Source organism: Sturnira hondurensis, unplaced genomic scaffold (genome assembly GCF_014824575.4).
Source record: "Sturnira hondurensis isolate 20B ecotype Veracruz unplaced genomic scaffold, ASM1482457v3 Scaffold0004998, whole genome shotgun sequence".
In the NCBI taxonomy this organism is placed as follows: domain Eukaryota; kingdom Metazoa; phylum Chordata; class Mammalia; order Chiroptera; family Phyllostomidae; genus Sturnira; species Sturnira hondurensis.
The window spans coordinates 8,626,718-8,643,789 of record NW_028077629.1 but is presented as its reverse complement, the minus strand read 5'-3'; the positions used below and the strand labels follow the sequence as shown (position 1 = coordinate 8,643,789).

Below are 17,072 nucleotides of genomic sequence, written 5' to 3'. Positions count from 1 at the left end.
ATGTTTTCACTATCAATGTTAAATTCAACAAAGGCTATTTTATAACATGCAGCATTATAATCTACAAATCCAGTGGGAATTCATGAAATAGGAATAAAACTCCCCCTTCCTTTCTGTGGTAATGGTATCATTACATCAAACAATCCAATTTGCAATAAATAGAAATTTAAATTTTTGATTTACATGGGCTATGCAATGCCTATTCCAATGTATTAAAATATATATTAAACCACTTCCGAATGTAAGTTTTAACAGGAATAATGGATCTTATGTTTAGAATGCCCCCATAATAATTGCTGTCATTTATTACTAGATTACTAAATACCCAGGACAGTGTCAGGCATTACTTATACTAGTAAATACTTATTCATCAACAATATTCACAAAATGTGTTTTTGTGTGCTGTGTATTGGAATGCAATGACTATCAAGACATTCTCCTGGGTCTCAGGAGCCCTCAGTAGGGCAGGGGAAAATATAAGTAACAGGGTTATTTCAAAACAGCATAATGTTACCAGTGAGGTGTGCAGAGCTGCTGGGTGGAGAGAGAGAGAGATAGAGAGAGACCCTCTGAAGTGGAGTCAGAGAAGACTTCTCAGAGATTTTTCTACAAAGATAGTAGGGGTAAGCCTGAAATGCAGGAATTATTATTATTATCCCAGATGGAGGAAACAGGTTTAATATAGCGCTTAAATTTCTCCAACTCACACATCAAGTAACAAAGGTAGAATTCAAACCCACATCTGTAAAACCAAACTCCATGTTCTTTCCATTAACCTAGGCTCCCTCACATCTGTCCCTTACAATCTAGAATAGCCCAATTATATGAATTTGGAGAGGGGATGGTAAGTACTTTATCTTTTAGGCACAATCTTGGCACAATCTTAGAACAATTAGTTAACTCTTGATTAAAACTATTCAGAAAGAGCCCCGGCTGGTGTGTCTCAGTAGATTGAGTGCCAGCCTGCGAACCAAAGGGTTGCAAGTTTGATTCCCAGTCAGGGCACATGCCTGATCTTCAGGCCAGGTCCCCAGTAGTGATGTTCGAGAGGCAACCACACATTAATGTTCCCTCCCTCTCTTTCCCCCTCCCTCCCCCTCCTCTGTCTAAAAATAAATAAATAAATCTATAAAATAACACAAAAAATCTATTCAGAAGAGAGATTATTACCATCAGGAATAGTGGAAGGACAAAATTATGATTATGAATTTGTGGCTGCATGGCTGTTTCCCTTCCCTGGCAGAGACAGACAAAGTCTAGGTGGCTACATTGGTGCTGAGCCTGACGACGCCCTGTACTCCTCCACAAACAGTCCAGGTATCAGGAACATGGAGTCTTGACAGCCCCCTTCTCATATTTGATAAATACTCCTTGTCCAGGAGAAAAGCAAATGCCTACAAACCAAATATTATATTACTGTGGTTACTATCTTTTGCTTTATAAGTAATGTTGTGCTATTCTTTTTTTAAAAGCAGCCATTAACTAATATTTCTAAAGGAAATGAAGATAATCATATATTTTTGCATTTGGGCAGCAACATGGGCTATTCCGGTAAGTATGCCTTCCTTAAAATAAATATATACATGTACATATATACACACACATATGTGTGGCTATGTGTCTGGCATGAACTGAGCCTAAACATCTAGATTTGCATGAAAGACTTGACAAGATAACTCTGAGGTCTCCCCAAAACCAAACATAACTTCAAATTTGTGCTCCCATTTCTCCAATCAAAATTCATGTTACTCAGAAGGATTCTTATTTAAAATTCATTGAGATCAGTTTACATTCAATGCACAGAAATCATGAAGATTCTGTTCACCTTTGTTCATGTGCTCTGAACTTCACTCTGGTAACAGTGAAGCCTGTATTATTTAGGAAGTTTTCAAGAAATAAAAATTTTAAAAATAGAATATTTTTTACATCAGAGGAAACTAACATTTTACTCAGATACATAATTTTTTATATGCTCACTGTAGGAAATTTGGAATATACAGATAAATACCAACAAAGATAATTAACAAAATACAACCATTTGTATATAATTTTATTAGCCAGCTGCTATGGTTAACATTTTGATATGTTTTCATAATACCGAACCATTTAGTATTTATGTAGTTGAGAATTTTCTCAGCTATTTCAAATGTGCTCTTGAGAACACAGAAGTAGCCTGTTACTTGATTTTCTTATGCACTGGCTCCAGTCATACCAACAGTTCTAGAGGTTTTGGGTGGGTTTATCCCTAGTGGGGTCTGGTACTTTGCAAAAGGCTTATTATACAGAAATATCAAAAGTCTATTTTTTCATCTTTAGAAAAGACTGTTCCTCTTCTGTAGTTGAGATAAATGGTCTGGTTAATTCTTCAATAAAATTGGTAACACTGTTGTGAAAAAAATATCTGTATGCCAGTTTAAACCCCACATCAGACCTGTAAAAAGTCATTTCTCTTTCTACCTGATTAAAGCATACTTTGGCCTTTGTGCTATATCTTTTTTTTTCTTCATTTAGGGAAAATGTGTGTCTGTGTCTGTGGATGTGCATGTACACAAAATAAGAATGTTTTCAATTTTGTTAGGTTCCTCAGATCAAGCCTTTGGAGAGATATGCTGTTGGCAAATTTGTGAATTTAAATCTCCCAGCAAAATCAAAAGTGCCAATACAGGTATAGGATATAAAATGTGGTTCTAAGGTGTTTTTTTTAGCTTCCATTACCTTCCAAAAATTGATGCTTATCTTTTCAGTTTATGTTACTTCAAGATGATATTCACAATTTATTTTGATTTATTTTCAGGATGAGCTAAATGCTAATGATACCACCAAAGAAAGTGGTGTCCCCATATATAAAAGAGAAATGGGAAGGCAACAGTCTGCCAAAGATGGTTACAAGGTAGAGAGAAATTGCTCTGAGTGGGCAGATGTAGGAGGGAGAAGTTCTTCCACACATTCCATGTTAGTAAATGAAGAAAAGCACCCTGAGGATCAGAATGGGGGCACAGGAAGATCAGAAACATATGGTCATGATGGGTTACATGGAAAGGAGGAGAGCACCACAGCCAATGGTCTTAGGGGACAAGTGAGCACTATTGACAACAGAGGAGCAGCAAATGGGAGCAATATTAATGGAAATAATGATAAGAATTCAAAGAACAGGACTGTTGGAGATGCAAGTCAGAGTGAGAATGCCACTGTTTTTGAAAAAGATGAACGTCAAGTTGCTGGAAGCAGTAACAGTACAGGCCAGGAGGATGAAACAAATGGGGATTCCTGTAGAAATGAGGGCGCTACGTGTGAAGTAACACCTCAGAAAGAAAGTGAGAGAAATGGTCATGAGGAGGCAGGGGAAACACCAGGGGGAAGTGGAGCTAGCAATAGAGAGGATGCTGGCCTGGATAATCCTGATGGGAGTCCCAGTGGGGATGGAGAAGATGAGGATGAAGACAAGGGCTCTGGTGATAATGAAGGTGAAGAAACAGGAAATGGAAAAGAGGACACTGATAATAGTAAGGGCCAGGTGGGTCAGGGTCACGGAAAAGAAGATGACAATGATAATAGCTTAAGTCAAAATTCAATCAGCAGTGAAGATGATGACGCTGATGGTGAAGAAGATGCCCAGCACATGGATGGAGACAATGCCTCCAAGAGTGAAGAGAATTCCGATGGTATTCCAGAAGGAAATGATAGCAAAAGAATACAGGACACCCGAAAACCCAATCACAGAGAAAATGATGATGTGGAAAATGGAATTGCCAAAGAATCAGAACCAAGCACTAATGGGAAGAGCCAAGATAAGGTTAGTTTGTGAAGCTTATTTACATTCGTGTATTTTTTGTACCTATATTTTTTTAGCATTGGATCGGAAAGCCAGAGTCCTTACCTGACTTTGATATAAAACAACTTAAAAAATCAGATATTTATTTATTTTATTTATTTTATTTAATTCTTGTTCAAGTACAGTTTTCTGTCTTATATTCCCAGCCCTGCCCTCCCCCAGTGCTCCCCACCTCCCTCCCATTTCCACCCCCCACCTTAGTTATTGTCCATGTGTCCTTTATACTTGTTCATGTGAGTCCATCCCCTTTTCCCCTATGATTCTCTCCCCTCTCCCCTCTGCACCCTCTCAGCCTGTTCCGTATTTGAGTGTCATTGGTCATAAAAAATCAGACATTTCTGAAAATTTGGTTATAGTTCTGGAAAAGTCTTATATTAAATAATGGCTGTACCATGTAACGGTTTATAAAAGTTCCTACTGGGTAAAAACGTGAGTGGATTGTTGTATAATCTAAACACTAGAGAACTTTCAAGTGCTGAATAACATACATTTGCACAAACAGGTGTTTCCGAAGTGCTGGAAGTTGAACTTCTGTTTCCCTGGTCACTTTCCTCAGTCAGTCTTCATATCAATGCAATTTTGCAGTGTAACTTTCACTAAGTAACCATGCTTTTATTCATTCTTCCACAGAGAATAGACATCGAAGTTCCCACCAGCAGCAACAGAAACAATATTACTAAAGAAGCTGGGAAAGTCAACAGAGAGAAAGAGAGCAAAGGACAACATGGAGTAATTGTGGGCAATGGAAATGTTAAGACACAAGGAGAGGTTGACAACATGCCAGGACCTGGCCAGAACTCAGAACCTGGAAGTAATGTTGGACACAGCAGAACAGGTAGTGACAGTAACAGTGATGGATATGATAGTTATGAGTTTGATGATGAATCCATGCAAGGAGATGATCCCAATAGCAGTGATGAGTCTAATGGCAATGATGATGCCAATTCTGAAGGTGACAATAATAGCAGTAACCGAGGAGATATATCTTATAACTCAGTTGAATCAAAAGATAATGACAATGACAGTGACTCAAGAGGAGAAAAAGGTGATGAAAATGATAGCACATCAGATGCTAATTATAGTGACAATAATGGCAATGGTAATGATGAGAGTGAAGCTAGCAAATCAGACAGCAGCAAAGATAAATCAGACAACAGTGACAGCAGTGACAGCAGTGACAGCAAATCAGATAGTAGTGACAGCAGTGACAGTAGTGACAGCAGTGACAGCAGCAACAGTAGTGACAGCAGTGACAGCAAATCAGATAGCAGTGACAGCAGTGACAGTAGTGACAGCAGTGACAGTATATCAGATAGCAGTGACAGCAGTGACAGCAGTGATAGCAAATCAGACAGCAGTGACAGTAACTCAGATAGCAGTGACAGCAGTGACAGTAGTGACAGTAAATCAGATAGTGACAGTAGTGACAGCAGTGACAGTAAATCAGATAGTAGTGACAGTAGTGACAGCAGTGACAGTAAATCAGATAGCAGTGACAGCAGTGACAGCAAACCAGATAGTAGTGACAGTAGTGACAGCAGTGACAGTAAATCAGATAGCAGTGACAGCAGTGACAGCAAATCAGATAGCAGCGATAGCAGTGACAGTAGTGACAGTAAATCAGATAGCAGTGACAGCAGTGACAGCAGTGACAGCAAATCAGATAGCAGTGACAACAGTGACAATAAATCAGATAGCAGTGATAGCAGTGACAGCAGTGACAGCAGTGACAGTAAATCAGATAGCAGTGACAGCAGTGACAGCAGTGACAGCAAATCAGATAGCAGTGACAGCAGTGACAGCAGTGACAGTAAATCAGATAGTGACAGCAGTGACAGCAGTGATAGCAAATCAGACAGCAGTGACAGCAGTGACAGCAGTGACAGTAACTCAGATAGCAGTGACAGCAGTGACAGCAGTGACAGTAGTGACAGCAGTGACAGTAGTGACAGTAACTCAGATAGCAGTGACAGCAGCAAGAGCAGTGACAGCAGTGACAGCAGTGACAGTAGTGACGGTAGTGACAGTAACTCAGATAGCAGTGACAGCAGTGACAGTAAATCAGATAGCAGTGACAGCAGTGACAGTAGTGACAGTAGTGACAGTAAATCAGATAGTGACAGCAGTGACAGTAACTCAGATAGCAGTGACAGCAGTGACAGCAGTGACAGTAGTGACAGCAGTGACAGTAGTGACAGTAACTCAGATAGCAGTGACAGCAGTGACAGCAGTGACAGCAGTGACAGTAGTGACAGTAAATCAGATAGCAGCAACAGCAGTGACAGCAGTGACAGTAGTGACAGTAAATCAGATAGCAGTGACAGCAGTGACAGTAGTGACAGCAAATCAGATAGCAGTGACAGCAAGTCAGATAGTAGTGACAGCAGTGACAGTAGTGACAGCAAATCAGACAGTGACAGCAGTAAAAGCAGTGACAGTGCATCTGACAGCAGTGATGAAAGTGCCAGTAAGAGCAAGTCTGATAATGGCAAGAACAATGGGAGTGACAGTGACAGTGATAGTGACAGTGAAGGCAGTGACAGTAATCACTCAACTAGCGATGATTAGAATAAGAGAAAACCCCACAATTTTCTTTTGTGAAAAGTATGGTGAGTGATAGGAAATAAAGATTCCCAAGAAAATAAGGAGAGAGGAGAAATAAACAGAAGATATGCAAACATTCACAGAAAACGAAGAGAATGAAGTCAAACTGGTGGATTCAGCCCAAGCCTCTGCTCCCTCAGAGAAAGGATCCAAATGTTTAACGTTTGGTACATGTGTGTTAAAATATATTCTGAAAAGATTTTGCTAAAAGTGTAAATCTAAACATAAAGTTAAGTATAAACTAAATATAAAAGGACAATTAAAATATTCTTTAATACTTTACACAGAAACCTCAAGTAATCACGTAGAGCATGATAACTTCAATTGAAATACCAAGTGCTTTAGAGAACGTGGCAAGTTAACAAACACACTAACAGCTCGTGGCTTTGCCTTAATCTTTTGAGTAATTACATGTTCTGAATAGATGGTCACTGCTGAGTAAAAGATACTGCAACTATATATCCAGCTTGGCTACTGATTCATTTGCTTGTTCTAGGAAATGCACCTGTAACAAAAAAAGCAGCAAAAATTTAACCTTTCTGGACCATGGGAATAGTCTTTGTAATTATTGAATAGAGTAATTCCAAATTAGGAAAATTCTAAAGAGTGTTAGAGAAGGCTGAGGCTGATTTAAACAAAATCCGACATGTAGTACCACATCCCTGAAAACCACTGGAAATTTAGCATAAAGTGCCTGAAACTATTGACAAAACTGATGCAGTGCTTAGATCAGTGTCTTGCTGCCACTAGCCGCTCTCCAAATAGTAATAAGTAAATGAAGGCATGAATGGGAACTCAGGGGGGCAGGTGTTCAATTTTTGAACTCTATGAAGTGAAAAAGTTGTTTTCTGCCTCAGTCTCACCAATTCAAACTTGGTTCACATTTGCCTTTTAAACCTCCACAAACCAAAACTTCTAAATCAGACCTTGAGGCTTTCCTCACTATCAATCTCTTTCACAAAACCAATAGTTGCTGGTGAGTAGTACTTGGAAACTACTCACTTTCATTTGAGTCATATGTGCAGCTAAAATCTGAGCATTGATTGTTCAGCCTCTGCATGAATGAGGGTGATTTTTAGTTTGGAGATGAAACCCAAACACTAGAACATGAGGATCCTGAAGACTGGAGACTAGACTGTGATACTTCATAGGGTGGAGATATAACTTATTATCCTAGGATATAAATTTGTATATCCTCTGAGAGTAAAGTATACTTTTTAAAAAAGGAATGCTGTCAATAACTACAGGAGGTGTAAATGGGAAATGTCCATGGACACTGGGAAATATAACGATAATAGACAAAATTTCAGGGCATTTTTGCAAGATTTAGTAGTGATGATTTATCATTTTCCTTTTTCCACTTGGATAATTATTTTACGTTTGTACTCATTTAAAGGTAAAAATCTATCAAGCAAATTTTTGATGCAACTTCTTTAATGTTTCTTTTCAACCAGGCATTAATTGACAATTTATGTTCTAGAACTAGGCATCTTTTACACCAAGAGTTTCAGTAGGCTGTTTTTTGTGTGTGTGTCTCTTTTCTCTTGTATGCAAGAGTTTCTTTGTCAAGAGATCAATATTGCAAGGAATACTTCTGAAGGTTTTAAAAATACTGCTATTTATAAACTATGTGATAACTTAAAATACTGTGAAATTTCAGGTTTTGATATATCACAGTCATGTAAATCACTCCAAACTTCTTTTGTGAAAATATACTCTAGATTTTGAACTTCTTTAAACTCCAGGGTTTAAAAAATTTCATGAAGTGTGGCTTCTAGTATTTGTCCCACCTATTTCAAAATGTTGTGATGAGCACTCAATCAGGTAACGGGTATGAAACTTTTTATAAATTCTACAAGACATGTAAATAAAAGAGATTATGAATTTTGGTGTTATAATAAACATCTATTTATATGACTGTTCACAAGGAAATCTCCCTCTATCTCAGTGAGTTTGCAAGTACTTACTCCCTCCATCACATGTTTAAAAGTTAAGTATTGATATATTTTTCAAAGCATAGATTTATTTTAAAGATTTTATTTATTTATTTTTAGAGAGAGGAGAAGGGATGGAGAAAGGGAGGGAGAGAAACATCAATGTAAACATCTTGCATACCCCATACTGGGGACCTCGCCTGCAACCTAGGTGTGTGCCCTGACTGGGAATCAAACCAGCGACCCTTTGGTTCATAGGCCTGTGCTCAATCCACTGAGCTACACCAGCCAGGGCTAACTACTGATATTTTTAATGAACAAAATAATATGTAGACACAAAATAAAAAATTCAAATCCTATGAAAATGTATACAAAAATATTAAATCTTCATCATCCCAGACCCCTTGTCTTCTGTTTCTCTTCCCTAGAGGCAATTTCTACCACTAATATCCTGTGGAACTTTTCAGAAACATTCTGTACACATATAAGTACATATGTGCCCCATTAAACCCACAGAAGTCTACTGTACACAATTGACTTATTAGGCTATTTAACCTAAGAATATACTTTGAACAAACACAGATTAACAATCTGTGTCATATTCCTTTTTAAAAATATTTTTAAAACTGTTGTTCAAGTACAGTTGTCTCCATTTTCCCCCCACTACTCCACCCCATGCCCCACCAATCCCACCTCCCACCTTTTACCCTACCCTCTTTGACTTTGTCCATGTGTCCTTTATATGTGTCCTTAATGGACTTTCCCTATTTTCCCCCATTACCCCCTCCGCCCTGCCTTCTGGTGCAGACATGTTGAAGAGTCTTCTCTACTTGTCCGCCTCACTCAAAACTAGCAGTGTTTCTGAGTCATTGAGTAAATGGACAGAGTAACACACTCAAATGAAGACTAGAGCACTTCCCAAATCCAAAGAGGCCCACTAGGCATTATGCCTCTTTCTGGGTTACAGCACAAGCCAGATGAAGGAACTTATTTCTCCTCTTAGAAGGGATATTTCAACATGCTCCACACAGGGGTTGCTCCACACAACCCCTAGAAATTCCACTGAGGTCCTGAATTTTAGTAAGGCCTCTGAATTTTAGTGAGATTTATATCCCACCCTCTGACACACAAATGCCTTTCTAATAAGTCTAAAGTAGTTGCTGCTTCTTGTTCACCTTTTCAGTCAGAATAATGTCATCAATGCATCAGTGCAATGGACCATATGATACCTTGTGAAATGGAAAGGCAATCAAGATCCCTGCAAAGTGAATTATGACATAGGGCTGGAGGGTTGATTGAAGGTACAGTGAAGGTACAAAGTGAAGGTATATTGCTGGCCTTACCAGCTGCAAGGAAACTGCTTCTGGTCATCTTTATGGACAATGAAGGCACTTGCCAGAGCAATGATGAACACCAGGTACCATGGATGTGTCAATTTGCTCAAGCACTGAACCACACCTGGTGCAGCACCTGCAACAGGAGTCACCATCTGGTTAAATTGACAATAATCCATGGTCATTCTCCAATATCCATTTGTTTTCTGCTCGGATTGAATAGGAGAGTTAAATGAGGATGTGGTGGGAATCACCACTCTTGAAGCTTTCAAGTCCCCATTGGTGGCATTAATCTCTGTAAACCCTCCAGGAAAGCAGCATCACTTTTTTCTTTTTCATTGTTGTTCAATTACAGTTGTCCCCACTATCCCCCCTTATTCTCCTCCACCCTACCCACCCCAACCTCCCACATTCAATCTACCCCCACTCAATTGTCTCTGTCCACGGGTCCTTTATACATGTTCTTTGATGACCCTTCCCTTTCTTTCCCCTATTATTGCCCTCCCCCCTCTCTTCTGGTCACTGTCGGTTTGTTCTTTATTTCCATGTCTCTGGTTCTATTTTGCTTGCTTGTTTGTTTAGTTCATTAGGTTCCACTTATAGGTGAGATCACATGGTGTTTGTCTTTCACTGCCTGGCTTACTTCACGTAGCATAATGCTCTCCAGATCCATCCATGCTGTCATTGTATTTCATTTTGTAAACTGCCATAAGTATGATTTCTTCCTATATTTCCATTACTTTCTAAGCCATCCATGCAGAGAACTCTGCAGAGCACCAGAATCTAATAGCCAGAGCTGGATACATTTTCAGATAGTTCTAATAAAGATTTCATCTTAAGAAGTATTTCTGGGGGTGGAAGATCAGAATCTAGAGCAGATGTCAGTAACAATGAAGGAGAGACTAAGATCCTGATTTTCTAATACAACGGTTCTGGCATTATTACTCTCTGAACCGTTGAGGCAAAAAATGAAGACACTTGAAAAGAATGTCACAAGAGTAGATTCTTTGTACACTTCGAAGCCTGGTGTTAGAAAACAATGTTGGTTGGGGTTATCTTCTGGAATAAAGATTAATAAGATATCTGTTAATATTGCCCATGAAAGTAGTGTTTTTAAACTTCAGGATGTCACTTATTTAGTAAGTCACAATATCAGTTTAGTGACTTATGACTATTTTGTAAAACAAAAGAATAATAAGGAAAAAACATAGTGTATTATATGTAATGTTTTGTGAAACTTCATATTTATATCTACATACACAAATATGTCTAAATATGCTCATACTAGACCATGATGTAAAATGTCATTTTGACTAAAATATTTGAAAACCATTGATTTGGAAAAGCATTATAAAATGTTATTACCATTAGTAATAATTTTATACTTACTTTCCACACTTATGTTTCTCCTTATATAGAAGTTTCTTTTCCATTTTTGAAACAGTAGTTAAAAAATAAACAAAGGAATAGTGGTGTATATGTGGAGGGGTGGGGCAAGAGTGGTGGTGGGGATGGCTTTCGGGATTTATTTGTGCCAAAGTAAACGAGCTGAGGTAACATCGTCATCTTTTGAGCAAGGGACTATCACAGTGGCACTGGTGGTACTTGCTGGAAGGTCACGATTTCTTTTTGGTTGCATGGGCTACTCCACATATGACTGAAAAATGCACAATCTTTAAAATTTTTAATTAAATTTATTGAGGTGACATTGGTTAATAAGATTACAGAGTTTTTAGGTGTACATTTCTATGATGCAAGATCTGTATACTGCACTATGTACCCAGAACCCAAAGAGAAACCATCTGAAAATGCATGATTTCAAAACTGGCTTTCAGAGGTCAATGTATTCTCAGAGGTCATCTTATTCTTCCCACCTGACCCTGGAATTCCTTCCACACTTGCTCATACTACAAATCAGGAAAGGTAGAAAGTGGCTTTGTTGTGTTTTTTTTTTGTTATAAAATCTACTTCTTAAAATAGATTATAAAAAGATAACCTCTAGAGAGACATACCTCATCATATAAATACATTTTAAGTTAACTGGAATGAAATTTCCCAGAAGTCAAATTTGCTTTATGGTTTGTAATGGAAGTTTTTAAAAACTTTAGACCAAAATAACTAGGAACAATTTTCCTCTCCCTAAAAGGAGCAGGAACAGAATGGAATAGTTCAGTCATAGATGAAAATATCATTGTGTTCTCACAGTAATCCATTCACAGCTATTTACAAACAAATTCTCGAAATAAGTCAAAAGTACAATGTTCCCAATCTCTCCCCTCTCAACAGAGATCTTGGGTTCACATGCCAAAAAACAAGGGGTGGGGTTAGTCAATTCCTACGAGGCACTCATGTAACTCAGAAAATGGTGTAAGGTCTAAAGATCAGTAATACATCAGACCCCATGTGTTTTTCATTAGTCTAGTTGGCAAAACCCCAGCTCTAGCACAAAGCACTGTTTACAGAGCACTTTATCATAAGGTGCTTCCTTTACTACCAAGTCCATTATTTGTGGCTTTGCCACTGGCTACACCCCTCCCTCCTTTACTCTTTTCCTCCCTAGTATTTTCCCCCTCAAAGAGATAAAGAAATGTCTGTGGGGAGGAAATGCTTTGCCCTTTAGAGAACTTAATTCCTAGACATCTACCTGCATGAGGGCCCAGGCAGACCCCCTAGTCAGGGGCTGTTTTTCCTGCTCGTATATTTCAGACAACCAGCTGGGTCCCAGGTCCTGCTTCTCAGTACAAGAGATTCAGTTGAAACCACTGAATCTTTCCTTACCATCTAATACCATCTCCCTATCCTCAGACCAATCTGAACTGGAGGCAGGAGATACTCTAACAGACCAACCCTTCGTCTTGGCACCAAAGCATGTTTGCTTTGTCTTATTCTAACACCCTGGTTCTGGTAAGTGGACTCTTATCTTGTCCCCACCTGAAAATTCCCTTTGGTCTTTCTAACAGGGTTTTTGCCTGGCTGCCTCATCTCATTCTAGTATTGATGAGAATTTTCCCAGCCCACCCAGCCCACAGTGAGCAGGAGCAAATGTGTTCTCTGACACAGTCTGGCTTACTGAGACAATACAAGGAAGGAGTCTGCATACCAAAGCAACTTCAATATCTCAGCAAACAAAAGACAAGATAGGATTTGGGAGCAGGGAGGAATTTAGGTGATATTTAAATGAAACAGTGTTTGAGAGGCTCAAAGCAAAGCAAGCTGTGGCTAGAGGGGTCAACATCGGGCTTGGACTGTGAAGTAGACCCACGCTCCTGTGTCCTTGGAAGGTGCAAAGTTAAGATGGGTGTGGGCTGTCATAGTCAGAGACCTTATATCTGAATCTCTGCACCTGGGCCATAAATTAAGAGTGATTCTGTGTCAAGGTGCCTTAGATCCTCCAAGCAAGAATGAACTGTTTCATTTTTACTGGTATTTTAAAAAGCAAAATCTCTGATAATCTATGGTTTAGAAAGTGAAGTTCCTCAGTACTTAATAGGGCAGGAGTCACTTAAAGTAGGAGGTTGTTATGATACGGTACAGCTTCAGTGTCCCGGAGAAAGATATTATTTTCTGTTAAGTTTGTAGCTGCTGTTAGCCCAGTCTAATAATGTTGGGTAGATTTTTACTCTCTCAGTCTGAGCTCATTTTTACTTTCTCAGGATATATGTTTGTGCTAAACCCAAGATTTTGCTTATCTTGCTAGCCCTTTTCCCAAATTCTGGCAGAACACACAGAGGCCCACCTTCTCTTTATATTGCCCATTCAGCACATGTTGGACTTTGCATTACTCCTATAAATTGTGTTTCTTTCTTGCTGATTACTCTCTATATCCCGAACACACATTGTCATTTCCTTAGTCCCAATGTTTTGTGCACAGATTTCTCTGTTTAAACCTGCCGTGTGGCATAATTTCTCCACTGCCATTTCTTGCTGGCCTCTTGCGGATGGGGAGGCCTCTGTCTTCTTCTTGCCTATTTCATTCTGCTACTAGGAGCCTGACCTAATTGGTTAAGTTCTGTTGTTTAACAATTCCCATCTCTAAACTGAACTCAAGTCCTCTTCTGAAATTCAGGTGTTATGTACTAACTTTGCAGATGCTTCCTTTCTCAGGAGCCTCTCTGATTCTGAGTTTCTGATTTGTTGACCTATTTCTCCTCACCTTTTGTGGTTTGACTGAAGGACAGTTAAGAGGCTGATGTTTATAACTAGTTCTCGGCTTTATCTTTTGGTAAGATGCAAATATTCCTCTGTCATTATCTGCCAGTTGTTGGGGCTGAATTACATCTTCAAGAAAGTAAGTGACTAATAATGTGAATTTTGTTCAACCAAGGAATCTCATCCCAGTCCTCTTTTGCATTCTGACTGGACCCAGGACAAACAAGATAACCAAAAACTCCACAAAAATGAACAATGAAAAACAACCAGAAAAATAAATCCACAATATTCTTTATGGTGCTAGATTTTAGGAGGAGAAAGCCTAAAATCTTGAATCAAAATGGTCATTGGTAAGTAGTCTTACCCTAGACTTATCAGATAGATAAACAACATGTCAATAATATTAGGATTATGTATAGATAAGTTTAGTCACATGTTTTCTTCCTTATTTTAAGTACCTATCTTCAAATTAGTGTTAGATGGAGAAATGTCCAAGTCTTGGCATTTTTGGCACACCATGTCAGTTTCAGCTTTTTAGAACTCTTGAAATATTTTTTCAACATATAGTTGTTTATAATATCTGTATCAGTGCTAATAAAAGTTTGGTAGGGTGGTTACATCCTATAAACAGTTTGTTAGAGTTCAGAAGTACAGAAATTGAGAGTAAGCATTCCTAATCTTCATAGCAACTTAACATTGCCATGAAATTCAAGTGTGATCATTTTCTAGTAATTGATTGTCATTGTATTTCTATAAACAGAAATTCAGAAAGCATGTGGGAATGGGATATGAAGGGTTGGGATAATGATGGAAAGAACATGAAGTTGGATTAGGACAAATTTGCTGATATGGGCTCACTAAGTAGATATCCTGCATCTAATGTTGCAGATTGGGAGTTAGGGCTCTGAGGCCTTGATCGATTACTTGACTAAAGCATGGACAAAAAGGTGGCTTTTAGTGAGCTAACTGGAAATGCTTGACCTTCCTTGGTTTAGTGTGGAGGAAGGAGTTCTGAGACTTAGGGAGATTGGAATGTTGAGTGGATTTGTCATGTAAAACCTATTTACCGATACTGGGACAGTCCAGCAGACATAGCTTTCCTCAATACTCTGAAAAAGGAACTTGTGAGGGGATTGTTCCATGGTTGCTCTTCTCTGTAGGCCAGACCTGACATGGGAATCACAGCCATTCAATTTGAAAACCTATACGCAATAAGTGTAATTGGATCTTGGGGTCACAGGGGCCAAGTGGCGGTACTCAGCTGCCAGGAAGGGGAAGGATCCGTGGGCAAAGACAATGGGGTGGGGTAGGATTGAATGTGGGAGATGGGGATGGGTAGGGTGGAGGAGAGTAATAGGGGGAAATGGGGACAACTGTATTGAACAATTAAAAAAAAGAAAAAGTTGGTTTGGTTACCACAATGAATAGCAGAGGCAAAAAAGTAATCAGAATAGTCTGACTTGCACAGACCTATGGCATTGACTGGTTAATCATGGTGTTCCTAGAAATGAAATAAATGGTGAACTTACTGAGTTCTTACTTTATCTGTTGAACTAGAGAAGTTATACTTCAAGTGAACAAAAGTCTAACTTCAGTAAAAATGGAGAGGTACCGTATCTCAATCAACTTCCAGGCTTGAGAGTACAGAGATTCAGAACTGTTTGAGTGAAGGAAAGACTAGATTCCCTGGAGGAAAAAGCCTAGTACACTACCAAAAATTTACACAATTAGTATTTCTCCCAAAGAGATCTATGGCCTTTCACCAGCATAATCATACATCAAGGCAAAAAAAGAAATAATCAGGCCTGCAGGGACTACTGGACACTGGCTCCAAACTGACACTAATTCAGGAGACACACAACATCACTCTGGCCCACCAGACCGAGTAGGGGCTTATGAAGGTCAAGTGGTCAGTGGAGTATTAGTTCACTTCCATCTCATGGTGGGTCCCAAGAGTCCTCATACTCATCTTGCGGTTACTTCTAATTATGCAGTTGAAGAATGCATAATTAGAGTAGACATACTTCATAGCTGCCAGTATGCCCACAGTGGTTTCCTGACCTGTGGAGTGAGGGCTACTATGGTGAGAAGGGTCAAGCAGAAGCATTAGAACTGACTCTACCTGGGAAAACACTACCCTTTGTGACAGCATGGATGGATCTGGAGAGCATTATGCTACGTGAAGTAAGCCAGGCAGTGAAAGACAAACACCATGTGATCTCACCTATAAGTGGAACCTAATGAACTAAACAAACGAGCAAGCAAAATAGAACCAGAGACATGGAAATAAAGAACAAACTGACAGTGACCAGAAGAGGGGGGAGGGCAATAATAGGGGAAAGAAAGGGAAGGGTCATCAAAGAACATGTATAAAGGACCCGTGGACAGAGACAATGGAGTGGGGGTAGATTGAATGTGGGAGGTTGGGGTGGGTAGGGTGGAGGAGAATAAGGGGGGATAGTGGGGACAACTGTAATTGAACAACAATGAAAAAGAAAAAAGTGATGCTGCTTTCCTGGAGGGTTTACAGAGATTAATGCCACCAATGGGGACTTGAAAGCTTCAAGAGTGGTGATTCCCACCACATCCTCATTTAACTCTCCTATTCAATCCGAGCAGAAAACAAATGGATATTGGAGAATGACCATGGATTATTGTCAATTTAACCAGATGGTGACTCCTGTTGCAGGTGCTGCACCAGGTGTGGTTCAGTGCTTGAGCAAATTGACACATCCATGGTACCTGGTGTTCATCATTGCTCTGGCAAGTGCCTTCATTGTCCATAAAGATGACCAGAAGCAGTTTCCTTGCAGCTGGTAAGGCCAGCAATATACCTTCACTTTGTACCTTCACTGTACCTTCAATCAACCCTCCAGCCCTATGTCATAATTCACTTTGCAGAGATTTTTTAAAAATATATTTTGTTGATTATGTTATTACAGTTGTCCCATTTTCCCCCTTCCCTCTCCTCCACCTTGCACACTCCCTCCCACCCACATCCCCCCTTTCAGTTCACGTCCATGTGTCATACTTATAAGTTCTTTAGTTTCTACATTTCCCATACTAATCTTACCCTTCCCATTTATTTTCTACCTACCATGTATGCTACTTATTCTCTATCTTTCCCCCTCTCTCCTACTCCCATTACCCTGTAGCTAATCCTCCATGTGATCTCCATTGCTCTGATTCTGTTTCTGTTCTATTTGCTTAGTTTGTTTT

General features: G+C 39.3%; 1 protein-coding gene across 1 annotated transcript; it reads left to right on the top strand.

The window, feature by feature from the left end:
• The first annotated feature begins 1,500 nt into the window (after positions 1 to 1,500).
• Positions 1,501 to 6,400, top strand: DSPP (dentin sialophosphoprotein). The gene is made up of 4 exons (XM_037046160.1): positions 1,501 to 1,551; positions 2,579 to 2,665; positions 2,795 to 3,793; positions 4,463 to 6,400. The coding sequence occupies exons 1-4, from the start codon at positions 1,501 to 1,503 to the stop codon at positions 6,398 to 6,400; spliced, it is 3,075 nt and encodes a 1,024-aa protein (XP_036902055.1).
• Positions 6,401 to 17,072: the final 10,672 nt, after the last annotated feature.